Here is a 20,756-nt window from a genome sequence, read left to right as displayed (position 1 = left end):
TCACCACTTCGCCAGAACCACTTGTCTGAAGCTATTTTTCAAGCTTGATTTTGGGCTGCTTACTGGTGATATGGACCAATGTGCTTAACAGGAGATCCTCTCATATTGACCCCATGTACTTCCACAGTATCACCAGCAGGAGGCACTGTGATACAATACATTACACAGTGCTATAGGCTGCAGGTCTGTCGATGCACGTTGTTAGCTGAGGGGAAGGTAAGTTGGTAATACACTGAAGCTAACAGGTCAAAACAGGTGGGAACACTATAGCATAAGCCAAAACAACAGGTAGCTAACCAAGCTAGTACCTAGCTAACTGTCGGTTGTGATTGTCCATAGGGGTAGAGGTGTGTTTTTAATTTGAATAGGGTAAGTTTAATCACTGAAAAATCACAATTGGTAGTATAACGTAAAAATGGTAAAATGAAATGAAATACCATTAACGTTAAGCGTAACGTGAAGGCTAACTACAGCAACTGATAAGTTGATAAGTTAGCTAACGTAGCTGCTACGTTTGTGAGGTAACGTCACCTTTACGTCCACTTGAGTATTTTTTCTTTTGTGAAAACTGCGGCTGCATTTTAAACTGAAGTCTTTTTACTTTTCCCTCAATTTATCTGACGGTAGTAGTTAGTTTTATACAGTGGGGTTTCACGTCTAAAACATTCAGTACAGTCTAAACTATGATGAATTAACATGGTGGAAACTTTCCAACAGTAAGGACGACGAGTTGCATGAAGTAGTTAAAAAACTTTAACTTTTGATACAAAACTACATTTTACTACTACAGTTGTTTAAATTGCATTTGGAATACAGGACTTAATTTACATTTTCTCCATTTCCATAGTCATATGTGAAATGATAATACGTTAAAAAAAAACTAAATTGAGATGAATAGAAACACATAAAACACTACAAGACAAACAGGGGTTTAGGTCAGCTGTGTAGTTGACAGCCTCCCATCTTTCATGGCTGTTTTCAGTGTGAAGGCTTGCATCCGCATCTCTCAGTATATTTGTCCCCAAGTGCATGTTCTTGGCGTCCCGTCCATCAGACCAGCTGTGCTGCAGGCTGGAACAGGTCCAGTGTGCATGTGTAGAGTAACCAAGCAGGGTTTTGGGCTGTTTGAGTTGTGTGAGAAGAAGGGCGACAGGCCACCTGCCGAAGGGGCTTGCCCTGTTCAGATCCCCAGCCCTGCCTTTCAACTGGGAGCCAAGTTGGGGTTCTTTCATGTGGGCCTGATCTCCTTAAGACATCAGCAAATATTGAACAAGACTCAGTCCAGACTCAAACACATCTGTTGTCGTATAGTCTCCACTGTTCGGCGCAGACAAGGAGAGAGAGAGAGTGAACACCAGCGGGTCTGTTGCATTGGCTTGTATGTGTGGACAGAAAGCTATAGTTTATACTTTGCAAACACAAATGCTCACTTTTGACGAGCTTAGGCTAAACCATGTTCCACTGTAAACAAATATGGGGCTGTGTGAAGGAAATGGAGTTTGGTATGACAAGGCAGACACCGAGTGCCAGATCTGTGCTGAAGATCAGGGATGAGATAAGATGAACAGATAGCCAACATTTCATATGCCTCAGTCATGTTGTGGAATCCATCAGCAGTATTTTGGGACTGTTTTGGACAGATAAGAAGGACAGTTGTATAGTAGAATTAGGCTAGATTATGGCATTAAGTATTTTTCTTTTCAAACACTTGGACCTATAAGAGAACGCATATTAGAGGGAATGTAATGCATGCAAGTCTTAAAAGAGACAAATAGCCTCACAAATGCAAATATAATCAACAATAAACAGACTGACAGGCAGGCAATAAACAGGCTGTTCAACCTGCTGTACTGTGAGCAACTGTTTCATCATAGTCTCAGTGCTTCAATGTGTATTTAATCACTCACTGCAGTGGCTTAATGTGCTTGGTATTTGATAGATTTTTTTTTTCTGATCCCACATACCTGAAGTCATACTGTAACTTCAGCTAGGATGGAAGACTTGGGTAGGACTCAACACCTTGCTGTGGCATTCTCATAGTCGTTGAAACTCACCTTGTGAGACTGGTATGGCTAGTTTCGCCCAGTTTGGCCTCTCCACCAATCACCTGGCTTCAAAGTTGTGTTCAAGCAGGAAAGTGCACTAACTACATTTTGTGTTGTCTCACTTCCTCTTTTTCATCATAGTTAGGATGGTAGAGCTGCCTGTCTGGAGATTTACAGCTGCTTTCGGTGGAGACTGATTTAGAGCGTGGCTCTGTTGAACTGTTCAACAAAGGTCGGCTGGACAGGTATAGTGTGAGGTTTTCTTTGTCTAAATTGTACTGCAGTGCCACGTAAAATAACTTCAGGTGAAGTGGTTTATTCAGAAATGTCAGACACAAGGTCTTTGCAATAATAGTAAGGTTTTTTATGGTTGTGCAACATTTGAAGTGCTTAATCTGCCACTGTGTTACTTCATCTTGACCAATTGTACATTAGAATTGCAATGATTTGTCAATTAATTGGTTAGTCGATTGAAAGAAAATTAATATTTTGGATAAATATTTTGACACTCAGTTAATCATTTCAGTCATTTATCATGGAAAATGTCAAACATCTGCTGGTTCCAGCTAAGGATTTGCTGCTTTTTTGTTATTTGTGAAAGTAAATTAAGAGGACTTTGGATAGTTGGTTGGACAAAAGAGGCAATTTGAAGACGTCACTTTGTGCTTTGTGTGAAATTGTGATCAGCATTTTTCACAGTTTTTTGACATATAAACTAACAGATAAATTGATTAGTTTGTGAAAAGAATCAGCAGATTAATCAATAATGAAAATAATCATTAGTTGCAGCCCCACTGTACGTTATCACCTTCTGTAAAGACACCAAATATACCAATAGTCTCATTGGATTGAATTGTTCCTTTATCAAATATTATATAAGCCAAGGTGTCAGACAGGAAACCTCATGTAGATAAAAATAGGAGAAAATGGTCAGAGGCTTTATGTTTTGTGCTTAATACTAAGCGTGAGTGTAGCCAACAGACAGTCGTCTTTATGGCCGTTGAAGTGCATTGTCTTAGGTCCTTACACTTGTCAAAACAAAGCATTTTGATGTCATGTTTTTTGTTTTTATCTGAAAGGTTTCACTCAAGATGGATGTCAAGAAAAAGAACTTTTTGGAGAACCTGCGTCTGAAAACTAAGTTGGTCAACTTGAAGAAGCCACGTAAGAAGCCACTTGATAAGCAGGGGAGGAAGCTGGCCCATCGCCGCAGTATTTCTGTACCCAACCTTAGTTTGGTGCCAGGTGAAGGGTTTTCTACAGAGAGCGCGTTGGTGTCCACTGCCTCTGAAGCCATCTTCTTTGGCATCTCCCCTGGTGTGAGTGATACTGATTCTGTTGCTAGCAGCTTCATCACTGATGGACCACTTTTCACAGACAAGCTGAGTGATTCCGTCCCAGAAACTAGACTCAGAGTTCTCACAGATCTCACAGCTGCTGCTTCAAATAGAATGAGTGCACCAGTGGAGCCAATGTTTTATGTGGATAGTGAAGACATGATGTATTCAGCGTCAGAGAACAAGGTGAACTTAGAGGCCTTATATGCACAAGTGGATAAAAAAGGCCATGACAATGTACCTAAATTTACTTTTGACCCTATTCCTGCACCAAGGTCTGTTTTTACCAATGTTCTTTCACCAAGGCCAGACCTTGTGGAGAGAGAGAGTTTGGATGGTGAAGACCCCCTAGCAGACAGGGTGCTTTCAGGTCCTCTGTCTGCAGCAATGGCCAGAGCAAGCTCTTTTGGAGACCAAGTGAACCCTTCTACAGAAAAGAGGGCCACATCATCTGAGCAGAGAAAGCCATCATCTGAAAAAGGGACCCCACCAGCAGTCCAAAAAGCTGCTGCAAATAGAATGCATCTGATGTTGGATACTGTGGGTTCGCCTTTGGAGAGTGCAGATGGTACCTCTCTGGACTCTGCCTGTGGTACTCCGAGCGAGGAGCGAGTCAACGTGCCCTGGATGACAGACTCAGAGGAACTGGACCGGGAACCCTGCTCTCCCCTTCTGATAAGAGACTTCTCCATGGATGAGGCTCTGCTAGAAGAAGTCCAGGCTGTGGAGGCCCTGGAAGAAATAGGAGAGGTCAGTTTTGTTGTATTATTGTATTGTGTATTTAACTAACACACGAATTGTCAGAGTGTGATACTCTTATTTGTACTGTGCGTGGACTTCAAACTATGTTATTTGAATATCAAAGTAGTGATTTCCTTTCATGGTGATAATTCAAATAGATGTAATTCCAAACTCATACACTTCAGTGCTTATGCAGTAACTTTTAGTGCTCATACTGTTCAAGAAACTGAAATGAAAGTGTTAATATCCAAGGAATTAAATGAAAATATTCAAGCTCCAGTGCTGTAACATAGTGGTCAAGAAGAGGCTGTGTGAGAAAGTAAGAAAGGTACCATAAATAAAAACATGTTACTAATGACATGTGAAGCAGCACCACAATAACTGCGTCAGTATGATCTCATGCGTTCTCTCACCAGTCATATTTGCGTGCTTTCATTCCAGTTTCAAATGGTGTGGTTTGGTTTTTCACACACTTCAGCTGGTATGTTCAGAGTTGTCCGCAGCCTCTGATATGGTGAACAGCGTGAAATTGACATTCCTTTTCTAAGCCCGAGATAAGGCTTGTGGTTTCATTACATTTCATGACTTACATCTAGACATAGTGTGTATATTATATATACTCACTATGGCAGAAACTACTCACTCTACTGGTGCAACATATCCAAAGTATCCTAATGTAGTTGGTGTTAAATGTAAAGTGACAACCTGGGATTTGGCTTTATGCAGCCCTTGGGTATAGCTGAAACTAAGACTATTGTTTTGTCTCGAGGCCTCTTAGGGAAACCAGTCAAAAACCTGTGCAACTAGTAAGATGCACAGTGTACCATGGAGAGCTCTACAAAAAGACAGACTGATAACATCTCACGTTGCCTTACTTTTGACACTCTTCACAGTCTGTTAGCAGTATTTACATCATGTAGACACATTGGCCGTGTCCCTAAAAGACACTGTCTGTTGTCGTGCAGAATACTTTGAGTAGGGGAGCCCAAACTTTTTCCCTTGGAGGGCCAAACCTGAAACATAATGGTTAACATAATTTAAAGAGCTTTGTTATCTCACAGAATAAAACCACATAAGCAGCAATTTAGATAAAAGTATGTCTTAAAATGGATAAACACCCTTTTTAAAAGTAATAAATATCATGTACCCCACAGAGCGGTAAACAAACCTACATCTCAGCTTTGACTGCACTATACCAAGTGATTTGATTCTGATGTTTCATAAAATGTCATTGCAACCTTTCTCCATGTAGATGTCCAGTGAACCGTGTGATTTCTTTGAAGAAAATGTGATAGGTGCTCTGGACAGCTCTGTGAGTACTCACTGGACTGGTGTGCCCACTGAAGTAAGCCGAACATCGGGTATGAGACAGCCAATAAATGTGAATGGTTCTCCGCAGCAGGTTATGACAGCAGGGCCTGAGGTCCAAGTACCAGCTCCTGTCCAGAGATACCTCCTGAACATCAACCTGAAGCAGGGGAAGAACCTGGTCATCAGAGACAAGCGCTCAGGTACGTCATCAACCTGCAGGTGATTCATAAGTCCTGGCCTTTCACAGCCTGTGTGACTAAAACACTGTCTCACTTACATCTTGAGTGGATAATTAGTCGCTCTTTATGTGCTAACACTGAAGTGCTCTCTTTACTGTGGCAGTTTTCAGCCTTGCATGTATCAGAACAGATCAAGAGATGCCACCTCACATATCTTGTACATCTGAAAAGAATGCAGTTCTTGTTCAGTTCTTTCTGTGTTGGCTTTTGGCTACAGCTTAAAGGGTGAGCCCTTGATGAACCACTGTACGTACGTACAGTTCATATACATCCTGCTAATCTTGCTGTATTTGTGAGCTAATTAGACAGTGGAACGTTGGGAGTGGGAAATGTGTCATTGTGTATAAATGCAAGATGGGCTGTGTTCATTTAATGCTTCTGTTTACTTGCGAGGATGACGTCTCTTGTCTTGGGGCATATGTACAAAGAAGAAAAAAACACAGACAAGTATGCAGTCAGACCAGTATGACTGAAGACAGACGATGATAAAGCCATCAGATTTTCTCTTAAATTGTTTTGCTGATGCCTGTAGAGTTAAAATGAGTCTTTTGATTTTCTATGGGAGTGTTGAAGATGTAAGACATTTTATTAATGTAATCATCCCAAAGCAGTGCATGTGGGTCTGTGATTGCAGTGGATCTATAGTTGCGGTTAGAAATTCTCACGTGCAGGTGTAAAATCAAGCATGGACTTTGAAAAATGGTTTAGATTTCAGCACATTTTAATGAACTGATTCTCATAACTAAGTGATGTTTCGATACAATGGTATTGATCTGAGAAAGAGAATGAGAGTAACCAGTGTGAAATACACTTTTGCACTCATTGTAACCCTTCCCCTAGGCCCAGGCTCAGCTTTGGGGAAGCAGTGACATCAGGTGGCCGTAAATGGAACTACAAGATATGAGAAAATTCATGTGTGGTCTCAGTAAGAGTGGCTATTTATTGGCAAATCATTTGACTTACAGTATATCACTTGTTTTGCTTAAAGTGAAAATTATAAACTAGCCGTTTTATAGTGATAAATGTGTTTCATAGTAAAAAATTCCAAATATTTCAAAACTATGTCAGTCTTATATAATTAATTATTTAAACCTTTCGATTATGCCTAATTTATTGGTTTTAAACGGTGTTACACTTTACTGTAGCTCTGCAGCTTTTGGAAATCACCTTACACCGAAATGGTGAAAGGTGGTGAGAATGGTGCATGCCGCAGGTTCGCCGTGGGCCCTTCATGTTTTCTTGGAATAATGCTTAACTATTTTTTTCCTGCCTGGTGGCAGAGTACCCTCCAAGCCCAGTGCCCTACTCCCTGCTAGTTGAGACCTTACTTTCCCTGACAAGATGGCACCATGATGATGCAATCCCCACACGCCCCCTGTCTCTCCACTGTTTGCCCAACAATAAACACCGTGCCAAAGGCTCACCAATGGCATACATTGTCATTACATATTCTGAAAGGACCCACGCCACCAGCCCCCACTCCTTAGTTTTTGTTCTCCCCTTTTTTCCCATTAATTTCCATCGTCACCGTTCTCAGTCATGCCAGAGCTTTTCTCCTTGCTAGCTGCCACATTCTCCTCCTGTCAAGTTGCCTAGAGGTTTCCCTGTCACAGGCTGGCAGGGTGGAGCTGCTGTGGGTCCTGCCTGCCTTTGCGAGATGTTCATTTGGAGTGGGGAGCTGACAGGCCTGACAGCCCATCCCCACAGGGCCTTTGTCATGTGATTCAAGCCTCCCTGCAGGCTCTCTCAAGCACCCCTTTATTCCCCTATACAAATGAAGGCATGGGACTGGCTTTCATTTTTTGGCCAATCTGCATGCAATTGCAGAAACAAAGAAGTCCCATACCCCCACCCCACTTGCAGACAGACTTTCTTAACAGGCTTGGGAGATTAACACTGGTTGCTTCTAGATTTTGGTTTCTGGTTGCCTCATGCTGGCGAGTGTTTCTACTCTTTCACAATTAAAACAGCTACATCCCTCTGTTTTTGCCATGTGTGGGGTGCACCTCCTCCTCACATATTTCAGTCTCTCACACAACCAGCATGGGCGAACGGAGTGTATGTGTGTGTTTTCATACACAGTGTACATTTTATACTGGCAATATGTTCCACATGAAATAAACATAGTTTGCACCAAATGATACACTTTCACCATAGATTGCTCTGAAATCCTTTAATGTCATTACCACTTGTGTCACACAGCATTATCTTGCTGATTTGCTCTTTTTTCTGTATTTGATTTTAGGTACCAGTGATCCTTATGTGAAGTTCAAACTTGAAGGAAAGCAGCTCTATAAAAGCAAAGTGGTTTATAAAAGCCTGAATCCGCGGTGGAATGAGTCCTTCTCATATCCTCTTCGAGACAGAGAGCATATCGTGGAAGTTCGGGTAGGCATCGTTTGTTTGAATAGAAGTGCATTGTCTTATGATACAAGTATGATCCCGTAACACAGTGCACGATTTCTGTTTATAATCTTAATGATATTTGCAATATTTTTGCAGGTCTATGATAAAAACCGAACTGCTGATGAATTCATGGGTTCCAGCACTATTTCCCTGAAAAATCTTGAACTGTACAAGTAAGGAATACTGTATATATATTTTTAATCATATTTTAGGCAATAGATTATCATAAGGATGTCAAAAAGTAGTCATCACTTTGATTCTTTTCTGTCTCTTCACAGAACCTATGAAATAGAGTTGCATCTTGATGATCCAAAAAGTAAAGAAGACGACATGGGAGTTATTATGGTTGACGTCTGCTTAATGTTTAGAGATGCCACCATCAAAAGAAGCCCCGTAAGAGGATTTCTGATATGAGAAGTGTTTGTTGATGCTGTTCTCTGTGCCTACTCCTCCCTGTTTGTACTGATTCATGTTCATTTTCTTTTTTTTCACAGAGATGGCCACAGAGGAAGAACAAGGTAATGATTTTTCTATCATTATATTTACTTTTGAAGATGAATTTCCAAATTGTATCCAGAATGCCATTACTGTTCCTGAGCTCTACTTTGTCATTTCCTCAGTAGCGTCCACAGCTATCCCTTTCTGAAACACTAGGGGGCAGTAGCTCACTGCACTATGGTGCAACAAAGAATGAGGTGTATGCTCAGGACTCGGCTTTTGTGTGTAACCTTGGTTTCAGCACAGCCTAATTCTTTTGTGGTGTTATTAGTGAACCTTTTTTTTTTTTTTTTTTTTTTTGCAATGCATACTATTTTCACTGGTGTCATTTGCTGTGGAAAAAGTACGATACAATATTACATTCCAATCAAATCCAAAATAATAATAATAGTGTCTGAATATGTTGTCATGAAAGAGCCCGTAGATGAGAATTATAGAGCAGTATTTGGTTTTGTAGTAAACAAAGTTCCATCTCTTCTCAAGTGGCTTTCAATATATTGCAGCTGTAATTAGATTCAGAGTGAAATAGGAGGGTTGCTGTTTGGGACTCACACTGCAGCGAGTGGGTTTATATTCGCACCTATGTAGTCACTACATCTGCCACTGTTCAGTCTCTTGATGGTCCAGTAGACAATCTCAATTTGAAATTAGATGACAAAGGAATGAAGCCATTTTCATACACATTGTAGGTTATCCACTACAGATGGTTAAAGATACTCAAAGGGAGACAGAAATGTGTGATGGGACTCTTCACAATGTTCTGCTGCCTAAATCACAGTGCTAATTTAACAATGTAACAGTGCCATTTTTTTCCCATTTCATTTTTGACAAACGTACAATATCTTATTGCATTTAACACCTATCCTGGAAGTGCTGAATACCCAGCTCTACTCCCCCTCTTTCAGAACATCGTTTTCTCCCTCTGTGTTACCACCACAGAGACAGGGAATGGCAAGTGCCTAAGTAAAACTCTGCTGTGTGATAGTGTTTCAAACAGGAAGGGGGTGGGGGGCGTGTATGGGAGAAGCGGGAGGGGGGCTCTGCTGTTCGAGGCATGTTGCCAGTGTGGGATGCCTAAGATCGGCAACGCTGATAATTCCCAGGCATAGCGGGCAATAACCCAGATGTTAGGATGTAATATCACAGCTGTGGATGGACAGTGCTGAGGTACCAGCCAAATGGACCTGGGTCTGAGCTCATCGTGCTTGTCCCCATGCTGTCCCACCATATGGAAGCAATCGCACAGCCCTTTTAGGACCAGGAATAGATTCTCTTTAGGGGCCACTTACAGTTAAGTGGAATTGTTTTATTGGCCGCTGAGATAGAAATGTGTCCAAGATAAACACTTGGGATGACTTGGCTGAGGCCTGTTTTATATCGCTCCTCCACTCCCTCTGTTCCTCTTCTTTTGAAGGGGCTGATATTTATAGGGCTGTGCCTGTGGTATTCCATGTTAATTCAGGTCCCTGAGATGTGCTTTGATCCCCTCCGGATTGGGTGGCAATGTGGGTTGTGACCCTGTAGTGAAGAGGAGGGGCCGGAGTGGCAGGGGAGTTGTAGTGGGGCTGTTTGAAGCAGCGTCGCCGGGGCAGTCGAAGGAGCTGGGCAATCAAAGAGGCTAGAGCAGATTACGGTCCTGCTCTTTAATTACAGTCAGCCCTACACAACCTCTCTGCTGTTTGTTTTTACAGCCCTGGCCTATCACCGCATGGCCTCACGGGAACTCTAACATGGAAACATATCAAGGCCTGTCTCTCTCACTCCCTCTGTGACACACGGCAGGCGAAGTGCATTATTTGCTTGATTTCCAAAGAGTTCTTGAATGTACAACATCATTGTTAGTTTTGTAGATTCACTCCAGTAGAAAAGATTTGTTATTTTGCTGGTTAAATTAAAACTGGACGCCTGTGCCAACATGCAGTAAACTCTGATGCTGGCCATACATACTGCATGTATGCGTAATTTGCTGATGAGAGAGCTGTGTGGTTTGCATCATTACTCACTGCTGCCTGCTGTCTCTGGTGCAGTATGCCAAGTGTCCTGCCTCCCCACACTCAGTCTGGGAGCCAGTGATGAGTGGGACTGTCACAGCCAGGGACATCTGGCTGCTCACTGACGTCCCTCTCTTCCTCTCTCTCCAGGAGCCTCCATGGTGTGGCTTGCCTGTCAGTAGAGATGTGCTAATGTGCTCCAACAGAGATGTGCTGTATAGTGTAAACCTTTGTCCTACTTTCATGCACTCTGTGAACATGATGAGGTGCCAGGCTGAGGCAGGAGCAGGTAAACAGAGGGGAGCGCACAGAGCTTCCACACATGGTGCTTTAAAAAAAACCCCAAAAGCTCACTGTCTATGTATATCTTTGTCCTGCAGCAGAACCAGGCTGCACCACCCCAGCGGCCTGCTGAAATGCAGAAGACTCAGCTGAAGAACCAGAAGTGGTCTGGGGTGCTTGGTATCACCCTGGTGGAGGGACAGGACCTGCCGCAGTATGGCCACGGAGACATCTACGTCCGCTTTCGTCTTGGTGATCAGAAGTACAAGAGCAAGGTTGGACTTGTTTTTTAAAAGTCGTCCTCTTTTCTTTCTCTTCTCTTTTCTGCATTTTCTCATGCTCCTCTGTCTTTTTAATGCCTTCTTTTTATACTTCAAATCTTTCTTCCCAGCCCGTATCTCTTACTTCCCTGCTTCTCTCTCTCAGCAGGTGCCTGTCAGTGACTCACCTCCACCTTGGCTCACTGGGCCATAGCAGAGGTAGCTCATTAGACTGGGCAAGGCTGCCACTCACTTCTCCCTGTGCTTTGGGTGCTGGGCTTCATTGCTTTCATTTGCATACCCAGCATGCCCTGTTCATCTACCTGTACTTGTTGGCCTCCCCCCTGATGATTCTATGGTGCACTTGTCTTGTGCTGTCGTGTTATTTCTTTGTAAACCTCTCTGCTTTCCTCTCTGCTTGTTTGTTTGTTGGACAAAGCTGATTCTAATTGGAAGCTGTCAGTGTTTACAATCCCAGAGTGGCTACCGAGGTGTACACATACAAGCACACACAAATAGAGGCACATACACACAACACACCTCTCTTTCTCCTCTCCTGCCTCGTTCTGGTTGAACGGAATGAAGACTTAATCCACCTGTCATGCAGGAGCTGCTCAGTCTGATAATGCATTAAACCTGACATTGCGTCAAAGTGTGTGTGTGTATGTTTTCACGTTACTGTATGTGCTGAATCTCTGTCTTTACTGCCCTCAGAACCTTTGCATTCAGGCCAATCCCCAGTGGAGAGAGCAGTTTGACTTCAATCAGTTTGAAGATAACCAGGAACCTCTGCAGGTAGAGGTGTGCTCAAAGAGAGGGAGGAAGGGTGAGGAATCATGGGGGATGTGAGTATTTCCTGGTGGGTAGTGTTAATTTTGCTCACATTGGCTCCTCCACAGAACTACTCAGCCTTATGTGTGTTTCAATGGAGCTATTTTCCTTTTGTGTCTCAGGTTTGAGATTGACCTATTGAGACTTCCACTTAATGAGAGGCAGCTCTACAATCATGTGCTGGACCCAGGAAAGGGCAGGCTGCTGTTTCTGATCACCCTGAGACCCTGCTGGGGAGTCTCCATCTCTGACATTGAAACAGCTATCTTGGAGAAGCCTGATGAGAGAGACACTGTCGAGGAGAAATTTGTAAGTTCTTCTTTGGTTTTGTTTATTTTTATGCAAACATACAGTTCACAAATATTCGTATTTGCAGTTGAGTAATGATTCTAACATCAGCCGATTTCAATAAGAAATACAAACATGTCACATACGACACATTTACAATAACATAAATGTCACTGTGTTGTACATCAGCTGTTAAGAATGCAATTTTATGTGGCGCATTTATTAATTGTGCTTTAAAAGGTGTTTTAAATAACCTGTTTTTAATCATATTCATTCTTTGTCAGAGCTTAAAGAACTCACACAAGTGTATGGGGGAGGTTGGCTTCCTTCAGGTCAAGGTTATAAAAGCAAACGATCTTCCTGCAACTGACCTCAATGGTAATCCTTAACAACAAGCCGCTTCTCTGTTTTCTGTTTTCATGGTCATGGCCTTTTCTTTACATTAAATAACAACACCTCCGTCATTTGCAGGAAAAAGCAACCCCTTATGTGTTGTTGAGCTCGGTAACAGCAAACTTCAGACTCACACAGTCTACAAGACCATCAATCCAGAGTGGGGCAAAGCCTTTACGTTGTAAGTAAGGCAAAAAACATCTGCCTTATTCTGTGTTGTATTTTGAGTGTGAATGACGTGTTTTTTAACTCTTGTGTCACAGCCCAATTAAGGACATTCATGATGTGTTGGAGTTAACTGTCCTTGATGAAAATGGAGACAAAGCCCCAAACTTTTTGGGGAAAGTGGCTATTCCATTACTGACCGTAAGTTTGTTTCTGATCAGCCACTGCATTACTGCTCTGATAGGATTTACTTTGTAAAGATCTTACATGTTATTGTTTTCTTTATTCTAAAAGGTTCAGAATGGGCAGCAGATATGTCTGTCCTTGAAGAAAGAAGACTTGGGAAGCATATCAAAAGGAACCATCACACTGGTGCTGGAGGTTATCTATAACAAAGTAAGGATCGAGCTAAATATGTTGAAGTTTGTTAGAAAGGTGAATTTACATATATACACACTGAGAAGTCAAAAAGCAGTTGAACTGTAGTGTTTATTCTTTTTGTTTTTTGTCCCAGGTCAGAGCTGGTATCCGAACCTTCAAACCAAAGGAGACAAAATTAATGGAGGAAAACCTGAAGTTCTCCAAAAAGGTTTTTATCTCTATTGATGTTTTAGCAGAATTTAGCCAATGGAACAAAAAAAAGCTTACTAGTATGTTCCCCTCACATCCCACTAATAAAGTAGCCACAGCAAAGCTTCACACAGTCATATATCGGACATAGTCAAAGTCATTTGTTTAATTGGCTTTAAACGTTTAACTTCACAATAGGATATAAGGGATTGTAAAGCTGATTCAACCTCATTGCAAAGTCATAATCATTATGTCCAGTATCAAATGATACTAACCAGTGTTTTGTTCCAATTATTTCCCATTAGATTCTTGCCCGGAATATATATCGGGTTCGAAAAATCAGCACAGCAGTTCTGTACACGTTACAGTACATTAAAAGCTGTTTTCAATGGGAGAGCACGCAACGGAGTCTAATAGCCTTTCTGGTAAGTCATTGCCTCACGTTAATGAACTCCCTTTAAGCCTTGGGGCGAACAAGTTTTGTCCCATTTCACTGCAGCCCAGTTTTAACTCTTTCATTTTATGTGAATTAGATGTTGAGGAAAATCTTTGGTTTAGCCATTTTCTCTCTCTGCTAGTCTTTTTCCCATGAAAAACAATGGCTGCCTTCTGTTTTTATCCCATGCGTATGTGATGGATGTGCTTTATCCTTTAAATCAAACCCCACTTGGCTTTCCTTCAGTTCTGATGACATTAGAGTGTATTTGAAGGGGGTGGGGTTTGGGCGTTTGTACATCTGACTTCTCACCAAAGCCTACTAACCCGGGGGACGGTGTAAGGAGGATCACGGTCTCAGCTTCCCTGGGCAGAGGAGTGACAGTCTGCCTCCGAGATTTGAACCTTGTTTAAATGTCTCTGTTTAGCTGTTTTTAATGAGGGTATGTGATCTAAGGTCCTAAGCTTAAATAATCTTAAATCACCCTGTGAATCCCCCTCCGTACAGCACATGTAATGTCATGATTAAGAGTGTACACTTGCCATGAAAGCTCTGCCAGCGCCGTGTCAGGGTGAAGAAGCGGTCACAGACAGGGTGTGTGAAGAACTCTCCTTTCACCGCCTTTCTTCTGTCTGCTCTGTCTCAGAATGACATGCAATTCATACCTGGTGTATTCTATAAGCCCTTCTCACTGATCCTGAGGTGCAAATCCCCCCAGGCAATGGCCGGGCTCAATGTATCACAGCCTTTAGAACAGCAAGGCACACAGACAGGCGGGCAGACACGCAGACAGGAAGACAGAGAACAATGCAGGCGATTGTAGTCGAGTGGGAGGCAGGCTACTATCTGGGAAAGAAAGTTGGAGCGCAGAAAGAGGAAGACAGTTCGGTAAGAGCGCGGTCTAAGAAGGCTGATAGCGAGAGACTTGGAGGCAGGGATATGGGCAGGAGAGCAGGAGGATAGGCAGGCTGACAGGTGACAGGTCAGCGGGATGGGGCCATCTTCTTCCACCTATAATTAGATCCTCCGCGGGCGATGGGAGTGTGTGGTGGCACACTCTAATCTTTCATTTCCACTTCTACTCCACCTGCTGTTTAGGAGTCAGGCACACAAATAGAGATCTTAGAATGAAGGAAAAAGACACACTCGCTGTTCATGAACATCATTGTTACTCAGTGTAGTGCTTCCCAATCTTATTTTTGTCAGTGATGCATCATCTGCCCCTGATCAGTGAAGATGGTAATTCTTGTAACATCGACTGTAGCTGCTTTGTCCTTTCATTTGCAACAAGCGCTCTGTTTTCAGACACGAACACCAGCTCACAGGTCGATATTTTTAAAAGCAGACAGTAACAGAGTAGTCAGAGTACGCCTTTTGTCTGCGATGAGGTGTGCTTCAAATAGTCTAAGTGTCGAAGGTGCACGCTGAGAATTGGCCAACCTGAGTGAATCGGACACTGTGCATTCATCACCCACTCATCAGCAGACTGAGGGTTCAACAAGTGAAAACTTCTTTTTTTTTTCAATGATTCAATATATTCTCAACAAGTAACAATCAAGGTGAAACATGCAAATTACATGTAAATATGGCATGTAATTGATAGTAACAGGGTAAACTCTGAACCCAAACTACTGCTGACGGTCACTGAGGGTAGCAGCGAGGTCTTCACTGACTGTCATTACAAACCTAGTGCCACGCCACTATCCACACTACTGCTCCTGCCCACTCCAAGGCTACCCATTGCACAGCCACTCCTCCTCCTCCAAGTCATCATTTGCAATTAAGTTAGTGTTTGGAGCTGTCTAAAGCAGCATGCCACCATGTGCCTTAATGAAAGCAGCTCCCACTCCTATCTTTATATCTTTAGGCAGTGGTAATAAGGTAACTGATTCAGACATTGACAGATGGCCTCTGCTTGCCTCTCAGATGTGCATAATTATACCACTAGTGTCTGCACTTTTCCACAGTGGCAGGCAGCGCAGGGCTTCTCAGGGTATGCCGGTAGGAAACGCTGCAGTGGTGGGTCTAGCTTTAATATACATTACAATACATTATTTATCAAGCAGGCAGACCAGTTCTACCCTTTTACACCATATACATCCTGTAATGCATTACCGCTGTTGTGGTTTCTACTGGGACTGCGGGACGCTCACGTAGTGCTTTACCAGGAATACTTAGCCATTATATCACTCAGTCCCACAGGCCAATTTTCTGACCTCCACACAGCATGCAGTCTACATTTGTATCCTGTTTATGTAGATTCATGTATGCATTATGAAGTGGTTGTTGGTGTGTGGTGTGCAAGGTATTCAAATTTTGTATGAGGGATCACTGCTTTGGTTCATGCTAAGGAAGTGAATGGGAATGTGAAAAAAATGAGTTTCTTCTTCTTCTTCTTTTTTTTGTTTGTCTGTTTGTTTTTGGAGAAGTCTTCATTGTTCACGTTAAAATAACTTTTCCCTCATGAGTATCAGTCAGAAAGCTGCACATCCAGGAACATATAAAGTTTATTTCATGCTGCTGCTGAGTGTTGTTGTGTGAGAGGAAACTCTGTAAGGAATGGAAACACTTGCGGTATTGTCACTGTTTGCGAGTGCAGGAGGTCACTTGTTTTGATTGTGCAATCTCATCAGCAGAGTCCGTACCGTTTGAAGTCGCCTTCGATTTCCCACCAATGTGTAGCAGTTTTAAAATAGTCTCTCTAATTAGGTAATGTAACAAAAAGAAACCCCAGAAAAAACAAGAACACGAAAAAAAAAAATCTGTCTCACGCATTTAAACGAAGTTCTGGCAAATCCTCATAAACATTTTCATCAGTGAATGGAAATACAAACAAGAAATTTGGATTTTTTTTCCCCCCTCTTCTAGTTTATGCTACAGTAATGAGCCTAGGATCTGCGCTTTTCAAGAGTTTGACAACAGCATGTTCCTTTCTGAGAGAGAGAGGAAATGTGACAGCTAAAATCTTCATAAAATAACGGCCTTTAGATGTGCTTTTCACTAAGACTGAGCGAGATGAATGTGCTATACATCAGCAGTGACTGCGTAGGGGTCACCCAGAGTTCTTTGCTGCACACAAGAATAGGACCTGTAGATGGAGCTACAGCACTGCTGGAAACGTGAGCGGAGGCACTGAGGAGATCAGTTACTTTTCCCAACAGGAGCCATTTGTGGGAACAACTTGGAGTGAAATCCTCCATTCTGTGCATTAGACCAAGAGACACAAGTTTCCTTCACAAAAAAAAGGGACGAGAAAAAAAAAAAAGCTAAATGAGCATGTATTAGCCAGCCAAATTAATCTGCTTCAGAAGTTTAAAGTTGAGAACAATTTTGATTTAGATGAAATGGATGAAAGTTAAAAAAAAAAGAAAAAGGATCATTTACACTTGAAAGCTGATTTTGAGCTTTGCTGTCATTAGACCGCTTTAAGTATTTAAGTAGAATTAATATTTTAACATATGAGGTACCTCATCTGTCAGGAGTTAGACTAGAAAGAAACCTGTATACCTTATGTGAGTATTTGAACCGTTTTCTTTTTGACACTGCCAGGTAGCAACCGCTTTAGACATCATTTGACAGCCTGTGAAATGCTGATTGCCTCACATCACACACTGTAAAGATGGCATTTGATGAATGTTTGATGCGGTGCAGCTGTAAACACACTTGGCAGCTGCAACGGGCACTTCTTTGGGGCTGATAGAATCATCGTCTCCCCAGATGAGGGCAGGACAGGGTCAGATCTGGCTCCAGAGGTCCCGGGAGACCACCTGTGTAGAGCCACAGCAGTCGGGGCCATTAACCAGAACACCAGCCCAGCCGAGATCAAAGCCATAATCAGAGTTGTCATAATTGTTCTTGTTAACACTGTCCCTGAAAATGAGATGCTTTGTGAGTCTTGGATCTGCCGATTTGTGGTTTACTGCATTGCAGTGTGGCCAAGCTTTTGTGCGAACAGCTAGAGGACTGTGCACGCCTGTGAATTGTCTCCTTGTTTCTGCTTTGCATCTGTTTAGTCTCTGTTGGAAAAAAGTTGGAGGCCTTAAAGGAGTGGGATTCTTCACTCTCATGGGGGCTACACTCTCTCAATCTCCGTGGCTGTGGGAGTCCTCACAGACTGCGCAGTGGGAATGTGTCTACCAGGGAAAAAAATGATGGCAGTGATGGTGATGTGTGTGTTCATGGTTTTGAGTCTGAGGTCTATTAATTATTAAATGATAGGCTATGACTACTTGCAAACTGCTCAGCAGTGCCTCCTGATTTAACGCAGTGTTATTATTAAGCTGCCCTGAATGCCTATGTGTCACTTGACAGCTCTTGAGGTTGGCTGAATGCGATATGTAACCTTGAAACATGTCCCCTTATTAGTCGGATTAATAAGCTTTCTCTGCTACTATTCGCTTTCTTACAGCTGTGAAATTGTTCTGATTTTTATATGTTTGAGGACATGGATTTAAGCTTTGAGAACACATTTGATTCAGTTTAAACTAACCAAATTTGTCATTATTATTTAGCATTATTAAACAGCGCAAAGTAAATGAAGTTGATGTTGACTCCTGAGATGGTAAGGTTTTATCTCATTTGTTGTACTTGTACTTGTACTAATGTTTTCTATTATGCATGTTGTCAGCCTCGATGAAGTACGTCTGTGTGTGCATATCATAATGACTGCCTTTAACATACTTGCCACCTTCCTAGTCACAGAGGACACCTCTCCCCAGGCAGCCGAGGCGGCGACCTGTCCGCCCTTGTGCGTGGCTGTTCCGGGGCCAGTTTTGGCCCCGGCGCGTTAACGTGCGTGTGAGCTGAGCTGACAGGGAGAGAGAGTCCACGCCACTCCCTCCCCACCTCCTCAGGGGAAAAGGCTCACATGGCAGATCTGTCACCCAGGAGGTCGCTCAGTGTTAACGCTCCCGACACGGATTAAACACTAGTGGCCAGTGCCGGAGTGTGGGGTCAGTGTAGCCACCACTGACAGGCACCACGGGGCCCCCGCTGACTGCCCCGCTCCAGCCTCATACTGGTGCTACTCTGGCCCTGGCATGTGTCAGACAGTCGGGGAGACAACGGCCAGAGCTGGCCCCGTGAGCAAATGCTAATACCTTTGCTTTGCACGGCTGCTCTTCCTCAGTGCTTTGATAAAGAGCTGCTATCACCATTGCACTGCACCGTGCTGTGGCTAACCTTTTGTTTACAAATTAGGCAAATTGGTGAACACTGAATTAAGTGGAATTAGACAGCAGTTTTTATGCTTCATTATTTTTTAATTTAACCAACAAATATATATATTTTTAATGCTTATATTTAGCTATGGATTTATTACTAAAGTGGACTTTTGTTGTCTTTTATTAGCTATCATAAAGAAAGGTAATAGTAATACCTGAAAACAAAGTGGAAAACTAACCACTTGACTTAAGTAACTCAGGTACAGCAAATATCAATGTTACTATAACTGTATTTGATTTTAAAATTGAATTGTAAATTGCATCACACTCCAGAACTGTTACAACTGATTTCTCCTCACTGAAGAGGGACATGAGATTCCCCATTTTATTGCTCTCACTCGAACACCGCCTCTCTCTCCTTTTCTCCCCCTCTTCCTCTGTCTCTCTCTCTCCCCAGTCGATAAGACTTGAGCTGAGCATATGTGAAATATTTATTCAGCGTTAGCTCAGAGCACCATAGCTGCCCACACACTCTACCTGCCCTGAAGAGAAATCTTATCTGTGCTTCCTCTGCCTCCGACACCCCCTGAAAGCCTGTCCCCACTCTGGCCCAAGCTCAACACAAATTACATGTCTCATTGCTCTGCGTTTACAGCTACTTTAAAGCCTGCCGCTCCTATCCCCAACATAAGCCCTCAGCCAGACTCTGTTTCAGCCCGGCTGAAAGAAAAAAAAAAAAAAAAAAAAAAAGACCTGCGTGAGCTGAGCTGCTACTTGTGCCTGTGATTCATTATTAATCTCTTTTTTTGTATTTTAATTGAGGAAGTAATGCAGATAATTTTACTGCCCTTGATTTCACCCAGAAAAAAAAAGAACATCTCTGTCAGAATAAAGACTATTCGAGGTTTTGTAGACAGTTCCCATTCGTGATTTTAAAATTATAATAATTTTAATTTATTTTCCTAATATATTGTATATCCCATACTTGCACACAGTCACACACACGGATTCTGCCCTTTTTCTGTCTCCCGCACACACGCACAAAAATACATGCATACACTCAGACAACCACACACATATATACACAAACCCTGCAGCCTGTAGTCAGCCTTGTTAAACTCTTTCAGTATATGTTCACGTAATCTGGCATCCGTCCACAGCCCCCATGACTGACCCTCATAATGCTGGCTGGCGCTCTTCTCGCTTTGTTTAGCTTTCCAAGTGGAGTGCAACTGAAGAGAGTAGTGAAGATATAGCCAAGATTAAATCTTACTTGTTTTTGGATGGTACATAGTCTTAAAAATAAGGGTATTTTTGAAATTTACCATGTTAAAAAAAAATAGTGGAAGGGTTTGTTTTTTTTTAGTTAGCTGTTTTTTTACAGTAACAACACTGATATTGTGTGGCCTCATGTGCTGTGACATTACATTAATTTGCCTCATCAACAGTATTATGTGTGTTAGGCTGATGTGAAGCCTGTATTTATAGCCCGTTGTCTGCTGTAGTGTATAAGGAGAGCATTTGGCAGCCTTGCAGTCTGGTGGTACGTCTGCCAGTCAGTAGTTTGGGTTGGTGGACAGGGCCACCCCCTACTCTGCTAATCAATTTACAGGATGGTAGAAACTCTTATAGAGGGTGTCTTTGTCCCTTTGTTCCTGCTACGATCCCTTCTACCTCTCCTGGGAGAGTGTGGGTGGTGGGAGCTGCCATGCTTGCTCAGCTTTAAGTTATTTTATTCACACTTTTAATCGCTGAGTGCTTTATTATTAGGTGCTGGATTCTGCTGGCCAGGGGATCTGCA

At 42.5% G+C, this 20,756-nt stretch overlaps 1 protein-coding gene across 3 annotated transcripts in view; it reads left to right on the top strand.

Annotated features, from left to right (window-relative positions):
* Positions 1-2,206: 2,206 nt before the first annotated feature.
* The window catches only part of mctp2a (multiple C2 domains, transmembrane 2a), a 31,784-nt gene continuing 13,234 nt past the window's right edge, over positions 2,207-20,756 (top strand). For 2 of the 3 annotated variants that reach the window (XM_076734031.1, XM_076734033.1), the window contains exons 1-17: positions 2,207-2,290; positions 3,125-4,132; positions 5,376-5,435; positions 5,523-5,634; positions 7,919-8,061; positions 8,176-8,252; positions 8,358-8,472; positions 8,574-8,597; positions 10,949-11,125; positions 11,825-11,955; positions 12,064-12,250; positions 12,514-12,607; positions 12,701-12,803; positions 12,886-12,988; positions 13,082-13,183; positions 13,302-13,376; positions 13,663-13,782. In XM_076734031.1, coding sequence (XP_076590146.1) covers positions 3,137-4,132; positions 5,376-5,435; positions 5,523-5,634; positions 7,919-8,061; positions 8,176-8,252; positions 8,358-8,472; positions 8,574-8,597; positions 10,949-11,125; positions 11,825-11,955; positions 12,064-12,250; positions 12,514-12,607; positions 12,701-12,803; positions 12,886-12,988; positions 13,082-13,183; positions 13,302-13,376; positions 13,663-13,782 — 2,619 coding nt within the window. In that variant the 5' untranslated portion in view covers positions 2,207-2,290; positions 3,125-3,136. The remainder of the gene's footprint in view (positions 2,291-3,124; positions 4,133-5,375; positions 5,436-5,522; positions 5,635-7,918; positions 8,062-8,175; positions 8,253-8,357; positions 8,473-8,573; positions 8,598-10,948; positions 11,126-11,824; positions 11,956-12,063; positions 12,251-12,513; positions 12,608-12,700; positions 12,804-12,885; positions 12,989-13,081; positions 13,184-13,301; positions 13,377-13,662; positions 13,783-20,756) is intronic. The other variant, XM_076734032.1, reaches the window with a different exon arrangement.

This window comes from Chaetodon auriga, chromosome 6 (assembly GCF_051107435.1).
Source record: "Chaetodon auriga isolate fChaAug3 chromosome 6, fChaAug3.hap1, whole genome shotgun sequence".
NCBI classification, from domain to species: domain Eukaryota; kingdom Metazoa; phylum Chordata; class Actinopteri; order Chaetodontiformes; family Chaetodontidae; genus Chaetodon; species Chaetodon auriga.
Note: the sequence above shows the minus strand (reverse complement) of the source record. Positions and strands in the feature narration are given on the sequence as shown.